Raw genomic sequence first — 27,657 nt, forward strand, 5'->3', positions numbered from 1 at the left:
AGCACTACGTGCCGGGAACTCAGCAGCTTCTTCCCATTCCGTTCCCCTAGAGGGTTCCCCGAGCCCATAGGAAGTCCTTTAGTGGTGGCTGAGGGGCTAGGTGCTTCCTGGGAGAAGAGACAGTGCTCCCAGAAATGAGAGCCTTCCTAGGCACCTGCTCCATACCAGGCTGGGTGTTCCCGCCCTTGTACAGCTCAGCAATCAGTCCCAGAGAGCCAGGAATTCTTCAGTGGAAACCCATAAGGAACAGATGCTCAACCCAGGCAGCGTCAGCCAGGTAGAGGCGTGGCAGGAGAAATGTCCTGGCAAAGGTCAGAACTTAAGCAAAAGTGTGGAGGACTGAAAGAGACTGGTGTCTGGGGCGACTCATGAGTAGTTAGTCTCTGCTTCAGAACCATAATTCGGGTGAGTGGGAGGTGCGTCTAAGGAAGGAGATGTCAGGTATGTGCTTCAGGGGCCGTGGGGAGCCGCAAGGGCTTGGGAGTGAGACAGTGTGGCTGGACTCGTGCTGTGGGAAGATCACTCCAGGGCCTGGGCTAGGAATGGACTATGGCTTTCTTTCTCTGAGACTCACTTTCTACCTTTCCAAGACAGCTATTGTGGGAACTTGTGAGAACCCAGGTTTGGGAGTACTTTGGAAATTACCAGTGGCGTCAACCTTTATTCTTGCTCATGTGTTTTTGAAACCAAGATGCCTAGTCCTGCTCTGCCCATAGCCCACTCTGTGACCTTGGAAAAGGTGCCCTCTTCTCTGAGCCCTAGACCCACTGCAGGAAAAATTGGGCTGGCTGTCTATCTCCCTCGTGGCGCCTTGTTCTGAGGTGAGTACCCAGCAGGTCCGGGGCCTGAGCTGGCCAGGCTGGCCTCCTCCATGTGTATGCGTGTGGGGGTGGGGTGCTCTCTGGATTTGTGTGGTGTGAGCTACCGGGCCTTTTACAGACTGTTTATGACGAGCTGTTGCAGTAACTGCCCATGATTAGCCACTCTGCAGGCAGCACTGGGGCCTGGGAACTATGGAATAGAGTAGAAGGGGAGAAATTATTAAAGGTTCAGGAGCCTCAAATGTTGTTCCGGCCCTCTTAGTTTCAGGGACCCCCTGCCACACAGCCCTTTGCTGTCATCCTTGCTTCCAGCAAGTTTGAGGAGGGAACAGATAGGACGTGGACTTTGGACATGAGTTTTGGATATGAATTTAAGTGTCACTTCCCCCACCTACTAGGTGAGCTGTATGCCTGGGTGAGTGGCTGCATTTCTTTGGGCCTCAGTTTCCTCATCTGTGAAATGGGGAGACAACCCTGTCCACCCATAGGATCCTGTAATGACTGAGATCGTGGACTAGAGAGCACATCACCCCCCGCCCCCCACCAGTGTGGATGGTCAGTAAGTTCAGTCTAGGACTGAATTTGCAGGCTGTTGAGGGGAGCTAATAAGCCTTATCACTAGAGGCTCCCCCAGCAGCCCTGCCTCTGTGGTGTCGGCGGGATTCAGACCTAACAGACCTGTGTTGCCTAAGGAGGCCGCCTGCCTGGGCAAGCGGACAGAATGAGTGAGGGGAGAGGGCCAAGAATGACCAGTCCCGGAGCCCTGTTTCTCCCAGTTACAGCAGACCCTGTGGGCAAGCCTCTTCCTCACGGTCCTTGCCCAGGGTCCTCTCCTAAGCCCTGTGCCAGCTGATTTCCTGTGTGTCACTGACCCTCATAGTGACCCTGGGAGTCAGTTTAACAGCCTCCACTTGACAGATGAGGAAATGCAGGCACAGGAAGGACAAGAGAGTTGCCAGTAACCTTCCTGGGGCCAGCAGCAGGAACCAGGCCCCAGGACAGGACTTACCCACCCAGGGGCCAGCCCAAGGAGCTGCCCGCATGACACTAGCCACCCTCCCAAGAGGGAGCAGCGTGCTGCTTCGTTCAGCTCTGGGGAGCCCTCCTGCAAGTGGGGTGACCCCTGGAGCCCCTCCAATCTCACCCTTTACATGGCTTCCCAGAGGAAGAAATTCTGAACAGGAACTCAGCGGCTTCGGTTCTAGGCCTCCATCCAACCCAGTGAAAACCCAGAGGATTCGGCTAGAGGGAAGACCTTCACAGGCCTCTGCAGCTTTGACGCTGCTTCAGCTGGGCTGGAGGCCTCACCCGACGTACTGTTCTGTCCTCCCAGAGCAGCAGCACCCCTGCTCCCCCTGTACCAGCAAACACACACCCGAGAACCAAGCATGCCCACCAGAGGCCCGTCCCCCCTGAAGCCCTAGGCTTTAGTGAGCCCCCTGTTATAAGGGGAATGCAAGCAGAGGCCCATGCTCCAGGTCAGGGAGGCCAGGCAGGGCATCTGAGGCCTCTCTCTATAGTCCAAAATCTCCTGCCCCGGGCAGTGACCCTGACCTTACCATACTGAGGCAGCAAACCCTCCATTCCCACTTGGAATTGAAGTCAGAAGATGAGATTTTCAGTGCCTTTAGTCCGAGAAAGAGTTGTGTCCGATTCTTTTGCGACTCCATGGACTGTAACCTGCCAGGCTCCTCTCTCCATGGGATTTCCTGGGCAAGAATACTGGAGTGGGTTGCCATTTTTTTCTTCAAGGGATCTTCCTAAACCAGGGATGGAACTCACATCTCCTGCATTGCAGGTGGATTCTTTACCACTGAGCCACCTGGGAAGCCCAATGATCACAAGCATGTCTGCTATTTAAATTCCATGTGCCTCAATTTCCTTCCCTTAAAATGGTGGTAATAATAGCACCCATCTCATAAGGTTGTTAAGGAAATTAAAAGAATTAAACAAAAAGTGTGGTATGTACATTATCTCTAACTTTCACAGCAACCCTGCAAGAAAGATGTCCCCATTTTACAGATGAGGAAATGCTCTGGAGAGATCCAGGCACCTGCCCAAGGTCACTGAGCGAGTAGGAGTTTGTCCTACTTCTACAGGAGGGTGGATGTGTCCTCCCTGTATCCTTGACTGTGATGAGGGTGCCGGTGGGGGGTGTACCGGAAGAGGTCTATTAGAGCCGAAGATAGCTGAGGTGAGGTCCGCATGTTTCACTTTGCCTGAGCAGTGGCCTTGTTCTGGGATCATAAATCCTCAGAGCAGAGAGATTTTATCCCAGGGCAAGCCCACAGGTGTGTGGGGGGCAGAAGAAGTGTCTGCCTGTGTGTGTGTGACTGTGTCTGTAAGAGACAGTGTGAATGTGTGTCTGACTCTGTGTGTGTGAGACAGTGAGTATGAATGTGTATATGATTGTGTTTAAGGGTGTGGGTGTGTGTCTCTGTGTGTGTTGTGACCATGAGTGTGAGACTGTGACAGGGAGTGTGTGTATAATGAAGTGTGACTGTGTGTGTGTGTCTGTGTCTACGTCTGGGGACTTGTGTACACGTAGGTGTGTGTCTACGGGAGAATTTGTGCAGGGTCTCTTGGTGTGTTGTGGAGTATATATGCGAGTGGGAATGTACACGTGCACATGTGTGTGTGTGTGCTCACCTGAGCACGTCTCTGTATAAAGGTCTGAGAGAGACCAGATTGCCCCGCGCTGGGGTTGGGCAGTGAGGTTAATGACATTTTCTGGTAGGCTAGGCTGAGAGTTAATCAGCGGCACCTCACTGTTCCAACCTATGTAGAATGTCTTCTTCCTCAAATGTGTGCTTTTGGATGAGATGCTGACAGCCTGGAGGATGTACCTCCAGGATAAGTGCCTGGGTTGGGGGGTCTGGAGTTCATGCTGGCCCAGAGGAGACAGGTTCTTGAGCTAGGCATCTCCATGGAGGAGGTAGGTTGCATGCATGCAGGGTGTTTGCTGCCTCAAACCTCTGCGGCCTTCTTCCCCAGGTCACAGAGCACGGACCGGTTCTAGGGGCCAGCAGCCTGGACTGAGATGGTGGGCAGGGTCTGATTCAGTGGGAAAAGCACTTTCTAGAAGTTGTAGTGGCCTGGGATGGGATACATGTGCTCAGGAACCCCAGTCTTCCCCAGAGCCACGGTACCCACCCCACCCACCCCACCTCATGCCTGCCAGACAGTGACACTGCCAGGATCTCCAAGCCGGGGAGACAGGCGGGGTCCTTCCAGTTCTGAGAGTCAGAGCCGTGGTTCCTGCTCCCAGAGCCGAGTCCTGTGCTGAATCAGGTTCCCACGTGTCCCCCACGACTCCTCCGACAGCCCTGGGCTTTCTTCTTTCCCCTTTCCAGAGGAAGACAGGGATGATGACTCAGAGAGGTGACCTGATTTGCCAACTCAAACCCAGAGCCTCCTCCCCTGCCAGCCTCTTGAGGCTCCGCAGCACAGCCTCACACAGAACGGCACTTGCCGGGAGCCTCCCGACTCCTGACTCCCTTAACTGCCTGCGATTAGCAATTAGCAAGCAATTAGCACCGTGGTGTGAAAGGGTTGCCCTGGATCTTCTCACACACTGACCCTGACAGCTGAGGAGGAGAACCTAGGCTCATCTGGGGACCTCCTCCAGGAGAAGAGGAGGGATGGGGAAGAGATGCCAGATGAGGCACCACAAGCACCTGGAGCGAGGAAAGAACACGCCCTGTGTGACCTTGACAAGGTGTTCGCCCTCCCTGAGCCTTGGTTTTGTTGTTTTTTCAAACTGAACTATTCATGATTCTAGGATTGACAAGAGGCTTGAGATTTTATAAAGTGTGTACATGATACAAATTTCTCAGTACCTGATAAACGGTATCCATTGACTGTTGTTATTCTCCTGCCAGGAGGGAGGGCAGGATGGCTGGAAGCAAGGTGGGATCCGCTGCTGCTGGCCTTGCCAAGGGCTTCGGGTCCTCCTTTCTTACACAGGCTCTTTCCCGGTGAGCTTGCAGTGGGCCAGGCCCTCCCTGGTTGACCAGGGAGCAGAAGGATCCACCAGCACATCCTGAGGTCTCCTGCACTGTGTGACCTTGGACAGACCCCTGCTCCTCTCTGAGCAGTTGGGTGTGATGGTATGTAAGCCCCACTTTCCCTTCTCCCCGGCACTGACACCCTGCTGCTGAAGGGATGGAGGCTTGGGGCACTGGACTTGCAATGGAGGTCCCGGGAATGGTCACTGGTATTAAAAAGCCACCAGGTTTTTTCATTCATTCACATGCCAAACATTTACTGAGTGTTTTACCTTCTAGTGGGAGGAAATGTGATAAGTGAGTGATTAGCATCGTGTGTTAGAAAGTGGCGAATGAAGAAAATGATAGTGCTTACAAAGCGGGGGTGGGGAGAGGGGTGGGAACCACACAGAGGCTGGGGGTCAGCGTGGACCTCACAGAGGAAAGGAGGCCTAATGGAGAAGGCGTCAGCCCCTGGTGTTCCTTCCTGGGCATTCCCAGGGCCCTTTGCTCTCTTCTGTAAGATTTTGCCCCAGTGTCTCCCTGCTGCTTTATGGAGAATAGCAACTATGTCCGGTTCCATATGTGCTTCTTCAGAGCCCAGCCAGGGCTCAGCCCACAGGGGTGTTCAGAATCCTGTACCTACAGGACTGATCCACACAGGTTTGGAGCAGCAACCTTGAACCTGGGGTCTGAGGGGTTCTTGCCCTTGTTTCCCCAAGTAGGAGATCCTTCATGGCACCACCCACTCTCAGAGGGAATATCAGCCCAACTGGCCCCAGACCCTACTCAGACACAGCCAGAGGCGACAGACCTTGCTGTGTTCATCGCCCTGCACCACGTCCATGCCAGGCCTAGAATTCCGTCTGCTGCCAAATTCCAGGGCTGGAAATAATGAGGCAAATTGTCCCTCACCGCTGATTGACTTTCAAGTTGCTCTGCTAAACTGGGTGCAGTTGAAGTTTTAGCAAGTCTCCCAGGGACCTCAGGCGGCTTCGGTTTCAACCTTGTAAAGAACTGTTAAGATCCAATCAAAATAAATAAAATCAGATCCAGGAAAGCGATGTGTTTGTGACTGCAAACGAAACACTCAGGATATTCATGCCGAAGCCCAGCACCCTGCTTTTCGCAGGAATTGCTTACCCCAGACTGGCATGGACCCATGATCTCACTAGCTTGTGCTCTCAGAGGCCTGGGGCTGTCGTGGGCCCCCTGCCCCACGCGACGAAAGGAAAGTGCATGCCAGTGTGAGCACAGACAACGTGACTCCATGAATCCATGACCTGGCTGCCACAAGAGAGACCCCAGCCCTGAGTGACTGCAGGACATTCACTGGCCGGCCATGTGCTAGCCCTGCAGCAGCATGAAGGGCATGGGGAATCACAGGCCCCAGGAGCACATGGTAACTGCAGAATCAGTAATACCAGGTCGTGAGTTGCCAGCACCATAGAACACCAGTGAACTGCTGAGGTCGCAGGGCTTCAGGACCACAGAGGGACACGTAGGTCATGTGAAATCTCAAGCTCTGAGAATCGCCAAGCAGGATAGCCCAAAGGAGCCCCTTCCAAATGCTCTCAGCCCACCCCTTGCTCCTCTGGAAACGCTGGTGAAGCAAATAACTGCCAGGACAAGGTTGAAGAAAGACGTGCTCCCTTGAGACTTCTGTGGTGCTCTGTGGCTGACTCCATGCTCTCAGTGCAGGGGATCCAGGTTTGATCCCTGGTCAGGAAACTTAGATCCCACTCGCCATAACTGCAAGCTCTTGTGCCGCAGTTAAAAGATCCCACATGCCACAACTAAAACCCAGAGCAGACAAATAAAACAAATAAATACTCAAAAAGAAGAAGAAATGCTCTCCCCATCTTCCCTCTGAGGAGGTGGCTTCCTGCCCAGCCAACCATCCCCTCACTAGTTCCTCTTGACCTCAATGATATCCTCTGTTGGTGTTTCAGCTGGAATTTTTGATCAGACCCTAAAAGAAAAATCAAAAATATTTGAGAGAAAAATCCTGCGTAATGCCAAGAGCCACCTTCCTAGTTCTGAGGTTCAGAGGAACCAGCAGGGAAGCCATCACCAGGCTTTTCTGTAGGCAGAAATGAGCCACAAGAGCATAGCCCAGGCTCCCCTGTTAGGGATGGAGAAGCAAGTCCCCAGCACGGAGGAGGTCATCAGAATCACTCTGGGGAGCTGGTCAGAGGTGGGTGGGGAAGCCAGGCTTCCTGAGGTCCCCACTTCCCCTCGCCCACTGCCCGGTCCTTCCTAGGACCCCATTCTTCATTGCCTGGTTGGCGCCCTGTGTCCACTCGCCAGGCTTCACCCAGTCCAAGCTAGGGGTCAGGTGGGGCCTCCATCTGCCCCACCAGTGCCAGGCCCAGTGAGCCATGCTTCCCAGCTTGGCTGCCCCCCGCACTCGGCGTGCTGAAAGGCCCCCTTGTGTGGCGGCCGCACCTCCTGGCCGCAGCGCATGGCCCCGTTCTCTTGCCTCATAAACGGCTAATTTGTTACATATTTTCTGACGCTGTAAATGGGAGAACAAAGACCTTTTCTCTCTCATATTTTTGTTCAATTATGTTTGTGGGGGAACCTGATCCCCTTCAAAGGGGGGCCGGGGAGCTGGGGGGAAGCCTCCCAGGCTTACTGACCGCCCAGGCCTGTTCCTGATGCTGGAGCCTAGGTGCAGCTGAGGGAGAGGGTGGTGAGGGGCCCTCTTCACGTCCAGTAAAGGGATTGGAACCTCGTCTCCAGAACAGATGCCAGTCTCAGAAGCAGGTTGGCACCTCCAGCAGGAGGCAAAGCTTTCAGCAGGCAGACATCAGGACTGTAGAAGGAATGCCCTTTCCATGGTCCACATCTCAGCCCTGCGATAGCCTTGCCTGCAGGCAGAGACAAGCCTCTTGCCACCACACAGACAAGCCTGGACCTGCAACGTGTACCTGGGAAGATGTGGCAGGCGCCTGGGCTGAACGGACTTTGAAAAGAAACCCTGCAGCTGAGAAGCCCTGGACTGCACAATTTCTGAGGCCCCTCAGAAAACCCTGAGGCTCTGGTCCACATTTGGGCTTTTGCCCAGCTCTGACTCCATAGCTGCATTCTCTGCATGCTCCATCTTTTTTTACAAAAGTATGCTTACTGTGTTTTGTTTTTTTTTCTAGATCAACTTTTATTATTTATTCCTAATTTTATTGGATTGTGACTAGACATAGAAACCTGTAAAATATCAACTTTTGAATCATCAATAGGATTTTCTTTCTTTTTTAAGTAGTTTTTATTGGCGTATAGTTGCTTTACAATGTTGGGTTAGTTTCTGCTGTACAGCAAGGTGAATCAGCTATATGTACACATCTATCCCCTCTCTCCTGGGTCTTGTTCCCATTTAGGTCACCACAGAGCATTCACACTTACTGGTTTTGAACACTACTCTCCTCAGTCAGGAGCCAGGAGGCAGGGCAGATGTGGCCTCTGAAGGTTGTTCCTGGAGATCTTTTTAACAGTGGGCATTCCAGTCCGTCCTTCCATCCTTCCCTTTAATGGTGTGGCTGCCAGTGGTAGGCCCAAGACTGGGTATGAGGACGTGAGGATGAGCATTGCAGACATGGTCCCCACCCCCGGCGTGTCTCCACAGCAATAGGCAGGGGATTGGCCCGTGGCTAAATGGCCAGATTGTCTTGATTCATCCAGGGCTTTCCGGTTGTACGACCTCAGGCAAATCACTTAGCAACTCTGTGCCTCCTTTGTGTCATCCGTAAAATGTGATAAAAATGGTAACTATTTCAGAGGGTTGTTGGGAGCTTAAATGAAAGAACTTTGTACAGTGTCAGGCACTGAACAAATGGTTAATCAAAGGAAGTCAAAATTATGCTTCCCTGGTGGCTCAGATGGTAAAGAATCTGCCCGTAATGCAGGAGACCTGGGTTTGACCCCTGGGTTGGGAAGATCCCTTGGAGAAGGGACTGGCCACCCATTCCAATACTCTTGCCTGGAGAATCTGATGGACAGAGGAGCCTGGCCGACTACAGTCCATAGGGTAGCAGAGTAGGATGTGACTGAGTGACTAACTCTTTCACTTCCAAGCAGACATTAAATGATTATATATGTCAATATATGAAGGCAGACTATTATGAGCATACTGAAGAAAGATGCCAGGTATAGCAGAGACTTGAATGGGGACCCTGAACTGATCTGGGCATCAGGGAAGATGTTTTCAGGAGGTGATGCTTAAACCACTAACAAATATAAATAGGAGTTAATGGGGCCAAAAAGAGAGCAGAGATGGGAATGGCACGCATGACAGAAAGACCAGCATGTTCAAAGGGGCTGAGGTGGGAACAAAAGATCACATTCAAATAAAACCTGTCAAGGCAGCATGCTGAAAACAGAGAGCAAGGAGGGCAGGAAGCGCGGTAAATCTGAGGAGGCAGGCAGGGCCCGCCAAGCAGAGCTGAGAGGCGTGTTGAATGAGTCCATGGTTATTCCTCGAGCAGAGCAGAGCCATGAGGATTTAAGCCCAGGAGTGCCCTGGCCTCATTTATGGTTTTTAAAGATCATGACCATACATAGCATCCCGTTTCCTGTTAGACCCAGAACCAGCGGGTGTGCATCAGGTTAGGGATACTCGGTACCAGGAACAGTCCAGACCCTGACGCTCGAGCTCAGGATCTTCCTGTGCAGTGCCCTCTGACAGCAAAAGACCTGACGCTCGAGCTCAGGATCTTCCTGTGCAGTGCCCTCTGACAGCAAAAGGCAGTGAAACTAAAAGGGAGAGAGTGAAGGGGAACGAGGGTGCAGACCCAAACATGGTAGGGGCCAGACCACAGAGAACCTCGGTGGGCCAGCCTGAGACTGACCATGGAGAATGGTTGATGGGGCCCCTAGGTGTCAGCCAGGAGCAAAACTAAATCACATTTATTTGTGTCTTTCTGGGTCTCCTGCCTAGATGGGATGTTTGTTGTTTGATACATAGGTGAACGTAAGTCTGTGGTTAGGGCTTTTAATGGTGTGGATAGCACACAGGACAGTCCATGCTCCTGTCCTGAATCTCTCAGCTGTCTATCTCTCTCTCTCTCCATCTCTTTCACACACACGTGCACACGCATATCCTTACAGAACCCGCAGACTCTTAGTGCCCCAGACCCTGCAAGGCAGAAACTCTGGTCCTTTGCTGCCCTTCTCAATTGCAAAAGCATGCAAAAAGAGAAGACAAGCAAAGACTGGAGTGGAAAGGATTCCTTCTTAGATGTGGTAAGCTTCCAGGTGGGGCCGGAGGGGTGTGAGTGTGGACAAGTGGGGGCCAGCAAGAACGCCTGCCCCTGATCTGGCAGGGCCCTGGCGACAGATCCAGGCTAGGCAGTGGAATATGCCAGCCTGGGCCTGAGGCCCCAGGAGAAGGTTACAGGTAAGGAACTGCCCACGGTGGACTAGCCCTTTACCCAGCACTTCCGTGTTCCCATCAGCTCACACTCAACCTGCCCTCCCAAGTCTGACCTGCGCAGAAGGAGGCCTTGGACAGCCCTGAGTATTTCCTGTCTGCAGGGTAAGCAGATCTCTGCTCCTCTAGAATATGTCTGATTTCTCTGTATTCTTTTCCCAAGACCCAAGGCTCGGATTTCAGCTTCACATTCTTTTGCCTGGGTCTAAAAAACATTTTCCTTTTCTGTGGTGGGGAGAAGAAAAGGATAAGGGGGCCTAGGAGACCCGAGCTGCCCAAGTAAAGCCTCATTCCTGTCTTAGTTTTCATCCTCCTGACTGCTGTGTGGCCTTGGGCACCTTCCTGCCCTCTCTGGGCCACAAGGTCCTCTTTTGACAATGAGATCCCATGGAGGAACTAAGGATCCTCCCTCACCTGACATTCTCTTGGTAGAGCCAGAGTCCCCCGCTCTCTTGCTGCCAAGAAGTGTCCCCTGTGACTAAACCAGTGAAAAGCAGGAGAATTCGAGACTGAGTTTTGTCCATGAGGCCAAGTTCTATGCAGCTGTCACCTTTGATGTACCCTAGCAAGATTGTTAATCCCCTGCGCTGTCAAGGCTGCAGGTCCCGTTCCAGTCCCATGCTGTCTTCTTTCCTTGCCATTCTGAGCCTGCTCCTCTTCATCCAACGGCTTCCCCGAGTGTGACTAAGGCTTCCTGAAATGGAAGAGAAGGTAAGGACCCAGCCCCAAATTTGGGGTAGGGGAGAGGTACCAGTGGTAAGCAATGGGAGAGACTCAAGGCCCTAAGTTGTAGGCTTCTAGATCATCCAAGCCAGGAAGGCATTGGAATTCTAGCCTGCCTTCACTTCCTCAGTTCATCCCCAAAGCCCCCCAGCCCAGGTGGGGCCTTCTCACCTCTCCCAGCCCAAAGAGGTCTAAGACTGTCTCCTGCCTGTGGCCTCGGCTCCTCGGATCCTTTCTCAGTGAAGCAGCCAGAGGGCAGCTTCTAAATTAAAAGTCTGAGTGGTTGTTCCCTGCTTTATAACTTCCAGGGCTTCCTGTGGTCCTTCAGATACAGTCTGAGTTTCAGATCTCATCCCATCTCTCTGCTCTGGTCCCAGCTCACGCCCTTCACCAGCCACACATGCTATACTCAGCCCAGGAGATCGTCAGCACTCCCCTGAACTTGCCAGCCTCACCCAGCCTTTGCATGGACATTGAGACTGCCTGGAATTCCTCTTCTTTCTCCTCTGTGTGGCAGATGTGTGCTCCTACCACGAAGCACCTCCTCTATGAGTCCCGTGTGCGGTCCTCCCCTGGCTGGATGAGCATCCCCTCCCCCGACCTTCCAGCTGGGCTCCCACAGCACTGTGTCCATCCCTGTGCCCAGCTTCACGAGTGACATTAGGGTTGCAAGCCTACCTTGGGTGCCTCCAGCCTTACTCTACCCCATTCTTGACCCTGAGCTCCTTGAGGATAAAAATGGTGCTGATAGTGTTCCCCAGCACCAGACCTGGTACAAATCCATAGTGATCACTGAGGGGTGAATAGGAATCAGTCCATGTACACTGGCTCATTCCTTCCCCCTGCACCCAGAGACACCCCGCCACTGCTAAGGGAACAGAAGCTCCTTTAAATGCCCTAAAGAACAGTAATATTTTCCAAGGTTTTTAGGGTGCTAGCTCCCTAGGCAGGGAGAACAAATATTATTCTCCCCAACTTGGCAGATGGGTCCGCTGAGACCTGGAGAGGAGAAGGGTCTGGCCCATGTTCTTATGGCAGTACACCACCCAAAGAATGGCAACTTCACACAGCCTGCATGCACCAGGACCCAGATTTGAGTCAGTGTCAGAGCCCTGCCCTTTCTGCTGCTCTGTGTGGTTGGTCTCTGAACACTTGTAGCCTGTGACTTAGCGGAGAAACGATTTTACTCATCAGCACCGAGTGCTCAAGGAGCCAGCCCCCCAACCTCCCACCCCAGGCCACCTGGAACTGCCCACCCCTAATCCATGCTCCCTGGCCGCTGCCCAGGCCCAAGGCAGAACAGGTCCCCTCCCTGCTGGCGGGCCCCCGAGGCTCCCCTCCTCCTCCTTGCAAATTGGTAATTGCTGTGTGGTCAGACCAGAAGGAATTAGACAAGCCCTCTAGGAATTTCATACTGATTTTGCAAATGAAAATGGAGACTTGCCTTTTGAAGTCTAGGCAGCTGTGTCAGCAGGCAGGTCTGAGACAGCAGGAAAAATAAAAATGACATGCTGCCAACCAGTGGATGCAGCTGCTTCACGATAATGACGATGATGGTGGTAACCATGGCTGCCGCCAACTGATTGCCTGCCGCATAGGCCGTTGTCCCTCTGAGGGTCTCAATCTGCTCATCTGTGGCTCCCCACCCATTTTTTCCTCCACAGGTGACCAGCCCACTGTCTGAACATCCAGCAGGGAAGGGGTGGGTGGAGCACAGAGCCCTTGGCCTGAGACTAAAGGCTTTTCACCACTGGGTCCCCTCCTGGCCTAACTCTTGACACATCTTAAAATATGTCATGCATTTCCCAGCCCTTCTACCTTGAATACACTTTTCTCCAAACACTACTTATCCTGGACAGTCCAGCTTAAAGCCTGATTCCTTCACCAACTCCCAGAGTGCATCACAAACTCTCTCTGAAACCCAAAGGTCCCTGTTTTTTCTTTTTATCACTAACTTATCCCTGTGTTTTATAATTATCTGTTTCTCTGTCCAACTCCTCCACCACCTTGAAGTTCCTCAAAAGTTTATAACTGAAAACAGGCAGGCCTAGAGGATCCTGATATATTTTTATTTTTTTCCTCCATTCATGGTGTGTATTCAACTTAGAAGATCTGAAGTAGTTACTGGGGAGCAAAAATAGTTCATGACAGACAGTCAGTGCTGGGGTCAGGGAGTGCTAAGCCTAGGCACAGCTGCTGCTGGGGTCATTGGGGTCATGTAAAACCCTAACAATGGGGTTGCATGTGATATTACTTATTTCTCTGCACCTTGGTTTCCCCGTCTGTAAAATGGAGTCAATAATGTTGGCCTCACAGGACTGTTACAAAGAATAAATGAACTTTCTTATGCCAAGTGCCTAGAACCATAGACAATTTAAATCATAAGAGAGTGGAGTGTCACTATCCTAAAATGTTGGCTTCATAGAACATGGCAGGCAGAGCTGGATACTCCCACACCCTCGTGTTTCAGAGGGAAACCCTGTGACCAGAAGGTGGGCCAACTCCTAGTCTGGGTTCAGAGCCTGCAGCAACAGAATCTAGGTCTTCAGCCTCCCTTGGGCTTACTTGTGCCTAAAACCAAAAACCAAGGGACCGCTCTGCCATCCACCAGAGCAGACTCCCATACAAACTCCCTTCCTGAAGACCCCAAGCCTCCGGCCCTGTCCGCACCGCCCACCCCAGCCTGATCCCCAGCCTAGCTATCAGCCTCCCTACCAGCAGAATGCTAATCTCCTCTCGTGGGTGGCTCCGGATTTATGAGCATTTCCTGGCATGACTTGAAGGACAGAAGAGGAATGCTGGGATCTTGAAGGGTGGTCTTTGGGTGGAGAAATGAGGCATTCAGAGAAAAGAAGGAAAGAAAGCGAGGGTGAGTCAGCCTCCGCGGCCGGCCCAGGAAAGCGCAGAGGGCCCGCCAGCCCACACTGCAGGGCAGACAGAGGATGTGGCTGCTCCACCAAGGTCTAACCGGTGGGCGTCCACGGAGCGGAGAACGCCTGCACTAGAAGACAAGTCCAAGTTCTTGGGTTGTGGCTGGGGTTGGGGACAGGGTGTGTATGGGGAGGGGAGGGAGGAGCGTGCTCAGCACTTCCGCTTTAGGAGGAAGACAGCCGCCTTCATCTTCAGCCTCATCTCCTTGCTTCACACTGTCTCCCCAGATTCCATGCAGCTACCTCTGCTCGGCCTCTCCGGGACTTTCCATTCCCCTCGGGGAAAGCAAGAGGCCTTCAGGGCCCACAGACCCCACAGGATGTGCTCCCCACCTTTCTGCCCGTGTCCTGGGAATCCCCCTAGCCTCTCCAGATCAACCCTCTGCTCTGCATGCTCTGAGCCTGGAGCTGACACAGTATCACTTGGCCTGTCTCATCCTGGTTTCAATAAGAAGCATAGGCAGAGGATGAACTGGCAGGAGGGGAAGAAAGTTGGGATAGTTCTTGCCGCCACCCACTTCCTCCTTCCTACCAGCCACCATGGTCCAGACTATGGAACAACAGCTGTCGTCCTCTTTGACGGCCGTGGCTCTGGCTGGTTTCGGGTCTCTGACCCCTCCTGTCCCATTAAGGCTCAGGGGCAGGAAAACTTCCCATCACTGCTGCTCCTCAGTGCCCCGCCATCCCCGGCCCACAGCCCTGAGGATATTCCCATCATGCAATGCTCTTCAGTTACCCAATCAGTTGAACTTACTTCATTGGAGCTCACTTCACTGGCAGTGCACCATCTTTTTTCTGTGGGGTCTCTGCCTGAGACAGATCGCATCAACTAGCTCCCCCTTGCCCACTCCTGTCCAGCCATGCTGGCCTCTTCCTGTTCCTCACACCCATCAGTCTCATTTCTGCCTCAGGGCCTTTGTACTGGTTCTTCCCTCTGCCCAGAAAACCCTTCCATCTCTCAAATACTCCCATGATCTGATAGGCCCCTCATCTCCTTCAGACCTCTTCTCAAATGTCACTTCTCATTGTGCCTTTCCTGGACATCTCATGTAAAATGTCATCCCCCAACACACAAACACACACACGCACATACACACACTCTTCCTATCTTTCTTGCCTTATTTTCTTGTTAGCTACATTCACTCCCTAACATAGATATTTTACTAGTTGTTTTTGTATATTGTCAGCGTCCAGCTACTGGTATGAAAGTTCCATTAGGACAAGGATCTCTATTTGCTCTGTTTACTCTTGTCCCTCTAGGGTGTGGAACAGCATCTGGTACAAGAACGCAATAAATATTTATTCAATGAATCTGTGAATGGGTCCTTTTTGCTGGTGGGTAAACCAAGGCCCAGGGAAGGAAAATGATTTGCTCAGGGCTTTATAGTGGAGATTCAGATAACGATGGGAGCTCTGGTCCTAGCTGGCAGCCCAGAGCCAGTCCCCGGCTCCAGAAAGCCTTGTGTTTATTTGGAGGCCTGCTGCTCAGTGGCACAGTGTCAGGAGACAGAATTCTGTGCCGGGGGCCAGGGGACTCAATGTACTGAGAAGAAAACAGGGAAGTTGTCAGCGCTGCTTTGGTCCTGCGGATGGAGCAAGGAGAATAAATAAATAAATCTCAGTCAGAGTCGGGCAAGCTCTAACCTTTGAGGAAATCTCCCCCAGGCTGGAGAAACCTTCCTGCAAGGCAGAGCTGCCCTTCACCCCAACCCACATCGGTGCTGACAGACACGTGGCCCAGGGGCCAGGGGTTCTGCTGCCACCTCTGTGCCCTGGGGGTATGGACTCCCAGCAGGGAGCTGCTCAGGGTGTGGTCCTGGGGTGAGTGGTCCAGCTTTTCATGCATGCATCCATTCACTCTTTCTACAAGAATTTCTCAAGCATCTACTATGTAAGCATCAGGCACTGGGCCTTTTGCTGGAGAAATAGCCAAGACCAAGGAAGGCAATTTGCCTGCCCTTGGAGCATTCACCACCGAGCAGGAAGAACGAGCATTAAATAGCAATGATAGGACTTCCCTGGTGGCACAAAGAATCCGCCTGCCAATGCAGGGGACACAGGTTCAATCCCTGGTCTGGAAAGATTCCATAGGCCGCAGAGCACACTGCACAGGCCTGTGCTCACTGAGCCTGTGTGCACAACGGCTGAGCCTGTGCCCTAGAGCCCAAGAGCCACAACTACTGAAGCCTGCATGATGACCCCCCTGAGCGGCAACTACTAAAAGCCACGCCCCTAGAGTGGGCAGGCCACAACTGCTGAGCCCACACGCTGCAGCTCCTGAGGCCCATGTACCTGAGCCTGCTGTCTACACAGAGACCACTGCACTGAGAAGTCCATGCGCTGCAACTAGCGAGTAGCCCCCAGTCTCTGCATCTAGAGAAAGCCCGCACACAGCAGTGAAGACCCAGTGCAGCCAAAACCTAATACATGAATAAACTAAAAGAAAAAGCAATGAAGCAGGGGGAGTGCAATGGTTCAGAAAGTGACAGTGCTTCGGGGGCACTAAGCAGGGAACTCGCCCGGCCCTGCCCAGGACAGTCCTCCTGAGACGGGAGCCTCTGCAACCAAGTGAAAGGGGAGTGGGAGCTGCTGGGTGGAAGAGGGTTCCAGGCAGAAGCGGGAGCAAGGGGCAGGTCCTGAGGCTGAGAAGAAGAGTTCAGCATAGGAGAGGAGTCGAATAAGTTTCCATCAGGCGGGGTAAAGAGTAGAAACAGAGCAGGAGGCCACGTTCCAGGTGGGGTTCCTTGGCCAGGTGACCTCTTTCCTCTCCTCATATGCCATCTCTGAGCAGGCCCCATGACTGAAGTCCTAGAAGACCTCTTCCTGCCCAACTGACTGCTCAGAATTGGGGCTTCACAGGCTGGTCCCTACTTGTCTGTCTGGGTAGCCAGAAGCAGCCTGGCGAGTCAGGTCCAGGACCTGTCAGCTGGAGCTGAGTTTGAATACCAGCTCCAGTTCTTCAGTGTGAAGCCTCATGCTAGAGCTTTCACCAGCCTCAAGGCCTCGGTTTCTTCAAGTGTCATATGGGAATAACAATCCGTTCTCTGGAAGGATTATGGTGTAGGATAGTTTCTCAACGTCCTTATCACGGCCCGTGGAACCCGTCATACCAATCAATTTCAATCAAGTTGGCAAAATTAACCACCACAAGTCCACCCCTTGTCTAGTTGGCATTCATACAGTATCTCCTTAAAATGGTACCTAATCTCCAAATAAATAATTACGAAGCCTCATCTATCCTAACATGATACAACAATTCTATGTACAACCAAAGCACACTAATGCCTTCCCCCAAAGAGGATGCAGAATCTTTGAGTGGAAGTTATTTACTCTTCTTGATGTACCATAACTTGAATTGATACTTAAAGTACTTGAGTTAACAAAATTTAACCACAAAGTCAACATGTCTTCTGTTACCATGATGGGAGAGAAGAAAAGAAAGAGAAGAGAAAGAAGAAAGCGAAGATTTTATACACACACATCCTTAACAAATTCATGAAATACTCCAGGACAGTCCTTCTTTCTGTGACTGGTCATGTGGTCGAAACTGGTATTTATAACTGTCTTCATCTCTCAGTACCACCACTACCCATTCCCTTTGCCTTCTGCAAGCTTCTCAGCTGGCTGTGGTTCTTTACCTGGTGGGATGACCCAACCCTTCATTCCTGGAGGGTCTGGGCCATGAGACGTCCTGCCTGCAATGACCCTGCCTGGGTCATTGTCGTTTCCCATCAACATTAGTTACCCACAGGGCCTGGTAATCTGAGCTGCCCTAAGGGATCTCCTACCCCGGGGACATGCTCATCCTCACCTCTGTTGTGGAAAAGCAGTCTGATTCCCCTGGCCGTCAGGACCAATCCCCCAGCCCATACAGTAACTCCCTTCTTTGCCTGTTGATTAAGACACATGAGGAACCTAAAGTGACGGGGGGCACTGGGTCTGAACCTTCAGTTAAATGGAACCATTGTTGTGCCTTTAACTCACTAAATACTAACATTTTGCCAATTATTTTATTTTTCTCCTTTTCCTCCCCAGCAGAGAGAGCAGGATTTAGGTCTGTTTTGTCCCTGACTAAATCCCCCGACCTAGAACAGTGTGTGGCCCATGCTGGCTGCTCCGTCAGCACCACTGAGTGGGTTGGGGCCTTGGCTGTGATTTCCCTGTGCTTCGGGGTGGGTGAGAAGTGGCAGCACCAACCTGAGAGCCAGGCCTGTCTCAAACACCTTCCTAACAAAGCGGGTCCTTCCTTCTCTTCACGCTTCTCATGACGCTGCTAGGCCAACAAGTGAACACAGGTCATGGTGTTCACCCTTCCAGCCCCTCTTGGACTGTTTACTGGACTAATCTGCAACAATAAACCTGTCCCCACCCTCCTGGCGCCTGCCTCCCTCCCTCCATCCGAAGCCCGTGTTTGAAGATGTGTTTAAATTCCGGGCCTACACTCAGCAGACACTGTGGACCAGCTTGTGGCCTGCAGGCACCACTGAGGGGGGTACTGGGACCCTCGGGGCTCTTGGTGGCCAGGCCTCCACACACGGCAATCCAAGGGAGTGAGGTGGCTCTTGCCTTCACCCCATGTTTGTTATTTCATGTCAAAGGCTTATCATAAACATTATCCTAGAGTTGGCCACCAGGGCTACAGGCAAGGAGGGTTTGTTATTCTAAAGTGGCAGGGAGCAGAAGGCATAGCGGCCTGAGAGTCTGAGCTGGGCCAGGCTTGGGGATTCAGGATGAATGACAAGGAAGCAGGAAGCAGGGCACTGACTCCTGCCCGTGCGCTGGGCCTTGTAGTCCCCACTTACCAACCACGCTCCATGGTGATGGCCAGTGGGTGTTGTGGGTGGAAACCAAGTCCAATTAAGCCAACCATCCCAGATGCCTGCAGAAAATCAGAAAGTAAATGCTTGTTGAATGCCTGAAGGAGTGTAGCTTCCCTACGTCTGTTGAAGTACCCAGATTGTTCATGAAGAAGCATGTATTACTTTGAAGCCCTGGTTGTGGGAACCTGTGGGAGCCAGACAAAAGTAAATTTCATGGCCCACATCTGTCCTTTATGAGACAAGTGGCCTTGAGTCCCCTTCCCCTCTGCTTCTTTAGTTTCCCATCTGTGAATAAGGACTGTCCCCGCTGGCTCTTTCCCAGGGAGAGCAGAGGGCAGCCCCAAGGGCAGTGGTGAATTGAGGTGATGGGGTCCAGGGCTGGGTCCCGTGCATCTGCCATGCCTTCTCCAGCTTTGTCACCTTCATTGAGTTACTCTCTATCTCTTTGCTTCATTTATTTTTTTCCAATTTATTAAATGGAGTTAATACTAGACCTGTCTCAGAGTTGTTGTAAAGGTTCACTTTAGTTCAGTTCAGTCGCTCAGTCGTGTCCGACTCTTTGCGACCCCATGAATCGCAGCATGCCAGGCCTCCGTGTCCATCACCAACTCCCGGAGTTCACTCAGACTCACATCCATCGAGTCAGTGATGCCATCCAGACATCTCATCCTCTGTCATCCCCTTCTCCTCCTGCCCCCAATCCCTCCCAGCATCAGAGGTTAGATAAGTTAATATAGGCTTAGAGGGTTCCTGACACATGATAAGTGCTCAATAAATGTACTTATCCTAGTGATAAATAGATGAGGACCAAGTTTCCAATTGCAGAGGATGGGCACAAGACAGGGAACGGTGGGGAAAGGCCATGCATGGTATTCAGGCCAGCATCCTACTCTCTGAAGTAGTTCTTGACTGTCTGCTTTTCAGCTGGGACCAGAGAGGCAGGCTCCCCACCCACCCCAAGCTCTCAGTCTAGACAGGGAACAGGGAATTGCCTGAAATGGACACTTCAGTGGGATAAGTGCCAAGACCAAGGGGATTTCGGGGGTCTGTGGTGGGGGTGAGGGGAGTCTGGAATGACAGGCTTGGGTTTCAGCCCCAGTCTCATCACTCCTCAGCTGTGCCATCCTAGGGGTGCTTCGTGAATAGTCTGATTGCAGTGATTTATCTCTAATATGTTAATAACAAACGCTCCCTGCCTGTTTCTGGCTGTCTTTCAAGGCTCTGAAAGAAAATGGATCTGGCAAGGTGTGTGGGATGAATGTGGACTGTGCTAGTGGCCATCTGGAAACCCCGCCCCAGACGTGGTCCAGGGCACAGCAAAGGGTCTTCAGTTGGGGGTTGGGGAACAGTGAGCTCACTGTGCCCCCAGCTCACTGTGTGGCCTTGGGCAAGCTTCATCCTGCCTGCTCTGAACCCCTGTCCTTTCTCCTCTTCCATATGAAGAGGGCATAGGAAGAGATCAGTGGTTCTGAAACCAGGCTCCAGGGCACCTGTGGGTTCCACAGAGAAGCACTAGGTGCTTGTCACAGGGGTCACTGAGCCAGGGAGACTTCAGGCAGGCACTAGCCTGCTTCCTTTACACCAATCAGGGAAGTTTTCATTTCTATCCACTGCACATTTTGAGTTCCGGGCAGGGTTTCTTTGGAAAACAATAACAATAGGAAAGGATTCCATGGCTACAAAAGGTTTGAGAAACCACTGGACCCTAAGGGATCTTCCAGCTCTAATCCAAGAATATTTAGGCCTAACTGTTTTCTTCCAAGTTGTATTTGACAAGCATTTATTCCACACTTACTACATGCCAGGACTGTTCTCAGCACACTATAGACTGTGATGTTCTTCGTTCACTAGACCACCTCCCAGCTCCACGAAGGCTACATGTCTGCGGAGGTGACTCCATGTGTCGAAGAGGGCCCAGGGGGGCCATTTCCCCTCCAGCCAGGTTTTCTGGGCGCCTGAACCGGTGACCTCAGCACAGGCCAGGTGGTGCCGGCACTGAGAATCAGCAGGGCAGGTGTGTGCAGCACAGGGTGTGGTCACAGGAAGTCTGTGTGTCCCAGCCCCCAGAGGAGGAGCGCACTCCAGCCCGACATGGATGCCTTCGTCCCAGGCATGTACCGGGCGGGAGGAAGTGCCTGTTGCTTTAGCGATGTCTGGGCCAACAGGGCCACTGCTTCCTGTGATCCATCCCCAGCCACCCAGCCGCCATCGACACCCCGCACCAGGTGGCTGCAGATCAGATTTCAAGGGGAACAGCCAGAACCTGGAGGCCCGGAGAAGGCCCAGAGGTAGGCTGGTGGGGCCTGACCTCATCTCCAGCCGGCTCATTAGAGGGAGCAGCCTGTGCTGTCAAGCTCCGTGCACTCCAGCTCCCCTGCCCCGCTGGAAACAAAAGTGGGAGGGGATGGGCAGAGGTGATCCCACAAGCACAAGCTTGGTCCCGTTGCCCAGGAGAGTATTTTCCCCAGACTTCGTGTACATACGGCCTGAGTTTTCTGTTCAGATTAGGTGTTCTGGAACCACGTGGTGGCAGCATGCCCCCAGTGCTGATGGAATGCCAGAGTTCTAGGGGCTAGTGTGAAGGATTTACGGAGCAACCTTGAATGATGAATTGACCACAGCAGGTGTCAAAGTGCTAAAGAAAGGATGTGTGACACCGTCTCTTTACCAGGCACAGTGCTGAGTGCTGCCGATGCAAAAATACATAGGATGTAATTCCTATCTACAAGCGGCTCATAACCTCAGTGGGGAGAGAGGTAGTGAAATAGTAATTACAATCCGATGTTCACGCCCTGCTGGAGGAAGCAGGGTGGGTCGCTCATCTCTCAGCACAGCTGTGCTGTGAAGCCTTTGCTCAGATGTCTGGGCCCAGCTGCAGCCAGGGGGGCTCAGCTGGGCTCACTTGCTTGCCTGGGAGCTGGCTGGCCAGACCAAGACGGCCTTGATGGGACAACAATGGAAGCAGCTGGGCTCTGCCCTGCACGCCTCTCACCCTCCAGCAGGCCAGGGTGGACTGTTCCCAAGACAATGTGGGCATGTACGAGGCAGCAGCAGCAGGACGTGTGTAATGCGTTCTCCATTCATCTATGGAGGCTTGTGATGTTGGCCTCCATCTGTCACGTAGCAAGTCCAGAGTCAGAACGTGAGGGAGCTACCGAGGTCCCTGGCCAGGTGTATGTATATTGTTGTTGTTCAGTCGCCCGGTCTGACTCTGCAACCCCATGGACAGCAGCACGCCAGGCTTCCCTGTGCCTCACCATCTCCTGGACTTTGCCCAACTTCATGTTCATTGCATCAATGATGCCGTCTAGCCATCTCATCCTCTGATACCCTCCTCTCCTTCTCCTTGACGCCCTCAATCTTTCCCAGCATCAGGTACTTTAACAATGAGTCATCTGTTCACATCAGATGACCAAATACTAGAGCTTCAGCTTCAGCATCAGTCCTTCCAGTGAATACTCAGGGTTGATTTCCCTTAAGATTGACTGGTTTTATCTCCTTGCTGTCCAGGGGAATTTCAGGAGTCTTCTCCAGCACCACAGTTGGAAGGCATCAATTCTTTGGCATTCGGCCTTCTTTACAGTCCAGCTCTCACAACCAAACGTGCCCACTCTATGTATATAAGGGGAGGTTAAGGTTTGAGGTCATGACTGTCATTCTACCTCACACGGAGACTGTGAGAGCTTCAGCGGGAGGCCTTCACCCAGCCCCCAGTGGTCAGAGAATCTTCATGGAGGAGACCTCTAAGCAGAGCCTGAAAGATCAAGTCTGGATCTGCACGCAGTAGAGAGTGGAGGTGGGAGGTTTCTCACGCGCAGGGAACAGCATGTACGAAGCGCAGAGTCAGAAGGTTGCTAAGTAGCTGAGCACTGGGAGACACAAGGGCTGGAAATAAGGTCATTGACCACAGCGGGGCCAAGTCACTACCGTGTGTGCTCCAGTGAAGAGCTAGGCTTTTATCTTCAGGGCAGGAGGCATCCATGAAAATTTTGAGCAAAAAAAGACAAAAATAAAATCAATCAGATTTGTGTTTTTAAAAGATAGCTGTGGCAGAAGAATATGATATAAATGGGAAGGGAGGGGGGGTCTGCAAAAACGCATGGGTTGCAGTGAGAGGTGCCTGGGCCTGAATCAATGTGGACCAAGAGGCTGGGGTGGACCCTGTTCCCAGACCGGATGAGCTGGGCCTGAGCCCTGCCAGGTAGACTGGAGCTGGAAAAACAACAAAGACAGGAGGCCTGAGATTACCTGCTGATGCTTTGCACAGTATTTGCTATTGTTTTTCCCTCTCACTGTGTTAAATAACCCATTTCATGGTCAAGCTCCTCCCTTTTGCTGACCAAAGGAGTCTGGGTGCACAGATATGTGGAGCTGGCTCTAGTCTCAGCCAAACAGAATTGGGCATGCCCCTTCCCCTCCTGAGCCTCAATTTGCCCACCTAAAATGAGACATTTTAGATCATCTCTCAGGGCCTTATACCTTGGGCAGACCACGTTCCTTTAGAGCCATGGGGCTCAAATACCAGAAGCCATCAGACTGCTAAAGAAGTTCCCAGGAAGCCTGTGAAAAATCCACAGCCTGGCTGTACCTCCAAGTGATCCTGATGCCATCTGGTCTGGCTGGGCACAGCTGTGTCCCCAGGGCCTGGCATGGTGGCCCAGAGCACAGAGGGGCTGGAGGAAACACGTGCTGAGTGGCAACACAGATCTGACTCAGGTCCCAGCTCCTAAGCCCTCTGCCTGATTTAAGGATGGCTTCTGAAGGAGGTTGCATTTGGGTTGGGCCTTGATATCTAATGGGCTTTCTGGTTTTTGGTTCATTTGTTTCTTTTGCAGTGTTTGGGGTGCATTTTGATTCCAAAATGAGTTTGTGCTTCTTCTAGAACTTTTCTAAGCCCAGATGAAAAGAGTCAGGAAAAAAACTCACCTATCGTTCCAAAACCCTGAAACAACTAGGATTCCCATTGCCACCTTCTTCGCTAAGCTGTTGATGCCCAGAGCAGGAGTGGGGACCAGTGAGGGCAAAGGGCTGGGGACGAGAGCAGGCTGAGTGTGGTGAGAGGCCAGCGAGTGAAGAGCGAAGGCCGTGGAGCATTCGAGCAGCACCAGCTCATGTCAGGCTCCCCTCATTCTCACACACTCTGTTTCAGGCCTGTGGCCCCGAAGTCCAGTGGGTGGAGGGCCCTCCCTTTAGGGGTCGGGGACCTCAGCCAGGGGCCGTGAGTGCAGCCCTGACTCCTGTCCTCCCTCTGCTCAGGTGCTGTTCGCCCTGAACCAGACTCTGCTGCAGCACGAGAGCGTGCGGGCTGGGAGCCTGCAGGCGCCCTACACCACCGAGGACCTCATCAAGCACTACAACTGCGGGGACCTCAACGCCGTCATCTTCAACCACGACACCTCCCAGGTGAGGCTCCCTCCCCAGGCCCAGGCAGCTTCCAGGGTGCCCGTACAACCAAGGCCTCTAGGAAGGCGTTTATTAGACACCTACTATGTGCCAGATGCAGCTGGTAAGCAGGAGCTGTTGGCATCCCTACTACAGATGGGGAAACTGAGGCTCAGGGAGGAGAAGAGACTTGCTCAAGGCCACGCAGCTTAGTTGTTATGTTGTCAAGAGCCCCGCTTGAGCCTGGTGTGTGTGGCTCTGAGACCTAGACCCTGGAAGCTTGGCTCCATGCAGCATCTGGGGAGATTAAAGCCCAGGGAAGGGAAAGCTCACAGGTGCTCAGAGCTTGGGCTTGAGTCCAGTCCAGGGCGCTCTGCCTGGATTCGAGTCCTAGAGCAAAGATTAACCCCAGGCTGGCCGGACGGTGGGAGGGAGTCAAGGAGCGGAGCATGGCTCCACCAGGTCTCCTGCTGCCCTGGGACGATTCTAAGACGCTTCGTAGGCAGTCGGGGCCCCCACCCACCCCCACCCACCCCCACCCACCCCCACCCACCCCCACCCACCCCCACCCTCCACGGACCTCATCACAGCCCAGGGCGCCTGCCACACAGGCCTGTTTCTGAGGACCTCTGCTACTTGTAGCCCTCCCCTACCTTGCCCTTTCCCACTGCTCTGCCTTTGTTCAGCCTCCTCCCTCTGGGTTTCCTCCCGCGTGGCCGTGGTCTAGTGTCATCTCTTCAAAACCACTCTGATGCTCTGGATGGATTTCAATATTCTCCTGGGCACCTCTAGGTCCCCTGTGCTTTCCGCGTCTGGTGCTCAGTAATCCATTCATTCAAGAGGCAGCTGAATTAGTCAGAACAGGCCATCTCTCTGCTCAGGACACTGCAATTGCTCCCCATTTTTCTCAGGGTAAAGCTAGAATCTCTGTGATGACCTGCATGGCCCCATGGTCTTTCACTGTGATGGACGAGGTGTCCTTCACCCCATGCCCTCTGCCTCCCCCAACACATCACTCCATCTACATGGGCCTCCCCGCTGACCCATGAGCCCACTTGCACACTTCGTCTTTGCACTGGCTATTTGCTTTGCCAGGAAGGCCTTTCCCCAGCTATCACCATGGCTCACCACCTCTCTCCCTTCAAGATAGAAACTCACATATCATCGTCTCAGTGAGGAAGGGCCAGCTTCCTGGTCTAGAATTGCAGCCTACCTCCCACCTCCCCACCTGTCGCCTTTCTTGTGCTCCACTTTTCCTTCATGGCTTTTTATCATCTTCTCACACACTTACATATCTCGATTCACTGGTCAGTGATTATTTGTTGTCTGTCCATTCCCACTACAGCATTAACTCCCTGAGGGCAAGAATTGGGGCCTGTTTTATTCACTGATAATGAGCCTGGCACAGAACAGTACTCAGTAAATATTGGATGAATGAAAGAAATAATTTATAAATGCCAGTCACAGGGATATGGAAAGGGATATGGCAGGGAGCCAGAGACAGCTGCCTTCAGAGGGCTGAGGGTCTCTTAAGAGAAAAGGGGAGATTCAACACGCAATGGCACAAAGCATGACCCTTGCTACAGGGGAGAAAGGAGAATGACCTTGGAGCCCATGGCAGGAGCAGGAATTTAGGTGGGCTTGGAGGCAGGGGTGGAGCAGGGCTGGGCAGAGATGGAAACATTCTTGCAAGATGAAAGGTCAGAGGAGAAACCTGCCTTGGCCACAGACAGGAGGTGGAAGAATGTGCCCATGGAGGAAACCATGCGGATGAGCTGGAGGCAAGAGAGAGCTGGAGGAGGGGTGAGAGTTTAGGCTGGAGGCATAACCAGGGACCCCACTAGAGCAAGGGTGTCTTGCCCACTCTTGTCAGGCTGCCCTGCACAGGGTGTGGCGCAGAGCAAATATCAGTGAACTACTCTGGTGGCTCAGAGGTTAAAGCGTCTGCCTCCAATGCGGGAGACCCGGGTTCGATCCCTGGGTCAGGAAGATTCCCTGGAGAAGGAAATGGCAATCCACTCCAGTATTGTTGCCTGGAGAATCCCATGGATGGAGAAGCCTAGTAGGTTACAGTCCACGGGGTTGCAAAGAGTCGGACACGACTGAGCGACTTCACCTCACCTCACCTCACCTCAATGCCACAAGGGCAAACGCAGGTGTGTAGGAGGGAGGATCGGGAGGTCCTGCACAGGAGGCTGGGGTTCCAGGTGCTCTGGCTCTCGCTCCTGGAGAAGAGAAGGAGGAGAGCCTTGGCAGCACAAGGCTCACAGTTGCATCACCAGCCAGTCACCCCATGATAGAGCCTGGCCCTGCATCCTCTGCTGGGCAGAGGTTGGTGAGCCCTGGGTCGCCAGGGAGCTGTATGCTTGCGGGGAACCTGGGGCAAGGGGTGTGCAGGACAGAACTGTGGCCACAGACAGCATAACACTCAACTGAGACGGGGAAGAGTGGGGTGACCCCCGAGCATGACAAGCTCAGATTTTCTTGGCGCCTGTGTCCAGAACCACTGATACATCTCTGGCAGGTGAACTGCCTTGGAGGGTGTCTCTTCACAGTGCCTATACTTGAAGTGGGTTAGAGGGCGCAGGTAGGTTCGCCCACCCAGATTAGAACAGCAACCCAGGCTGCACCCAGGGTGCACAGGCAGAGTCTAGCACTCACGGGAGGGACTAGGCAGCCCTGCCCCCAGATACAGACAAGCCTGACGTCAGGGTATCCACACTGAATCCAGAGCCCATGTGCTAACAGAGAAGGGCTCTGCAGATGGAGGCCTTGCAGAACCCAGGGGCTGGAGGGGAGTGGTCATCACCTGCAGTTGGGGAGGGCTTCAGGGAGAAGGTGCTGTGAGAATAGAGTCTTGAGTCCCAGGCTTGAGGGTAGAGTCTGCCAGATGCAGGGACTGGTCAGCAGAGCCAGCTGTGTGGCCAGTGCTCAGGATGGTGGGAGGTCCTGAGGAACGAGCAGAAAGCAGGGGGCAGACCATGCAAGGGTGAGAATGCTCACTGAGAGGCCAGCTTCCTGGGGTGTTTAAGCCAGACAGAGATGTGGTCAGAAAGTTGCCTCTGGCTGCAGTGCTGAGGTTGCTGGAGCAGCCTCTGGAGGCCGGGGCTGGACTGATGCAGGGCCCAGGATGGTAACTCTGGCAGACAGGGACTAGGCTCAACTCACGCTTGGTCTGCTTCTTGATCTGCTTCACTTCATCCCCCTAACCCCGCATCCCACCCTCAGAAATAGCTGAGGCCCTGGCCTCCCACCGCTCTCCGATCACTAGCATTGTCAATGTCCCAGATCAGCAGGGCAATCCACTGGGAAGCCTTCTCTGAGCCCCCGAGCTTGCATTAGGTGTAGAATAGCCATATATATATATATTTATCATTCATATTCAGATACTTTTGAGAGTGAAAGGTCAAATATAATTGAGTCAGAATAATTCATTAGCATGCAGCAATCAATCTACCCGAGCCATTAACCAGGACTGTCCTGGGCAAACCAAGACACGTGGCCACCCTATCAGGGCCTCGTCCGTGCTCCCACATCACTTACCGCCCTCTGAAATCACACATCTCCCAA

The 27,657-nt window shown here is 52.8% G+C and overlaps 1 protein-coding gene across 1 annotated transcript in view; it reads left to right on the forward strand.

The window, feature by feature from the left end:
• Positions 1 to 27,657, forward strand: part of TRABD2B (TraB domain containing 2B) — a 232,687-nt gene that overhangs the window by 171,868 nt on the left and 33,162 nt on the right. Inside the window, exon 3 of the mRNA XM_068966341.1 lies at positions 23,962 to 24,108. Coding sequence (XP_068822442.1) covers positions 23,962 to 24,108 — 147 coding nt within the window. The remainder of the gene's footprint in view (positions 1 to 23,961; positions 24,109 to 27,657) is intronic.

This window comes from Capricornis sumatraensis, chromosome 2, assembly GCF_032405125.1.
Source record: "Capricornis sumatraensis isolate serow.1 chromosome 2, serow.2, whole genome shotgun sequence".
Lineage (NCBI taxonomy): Eukaryota > Metazoa > Chordata > Mammalia > Artiodactyla > Bovidae > Capricornis > Capricornis sumatraensis.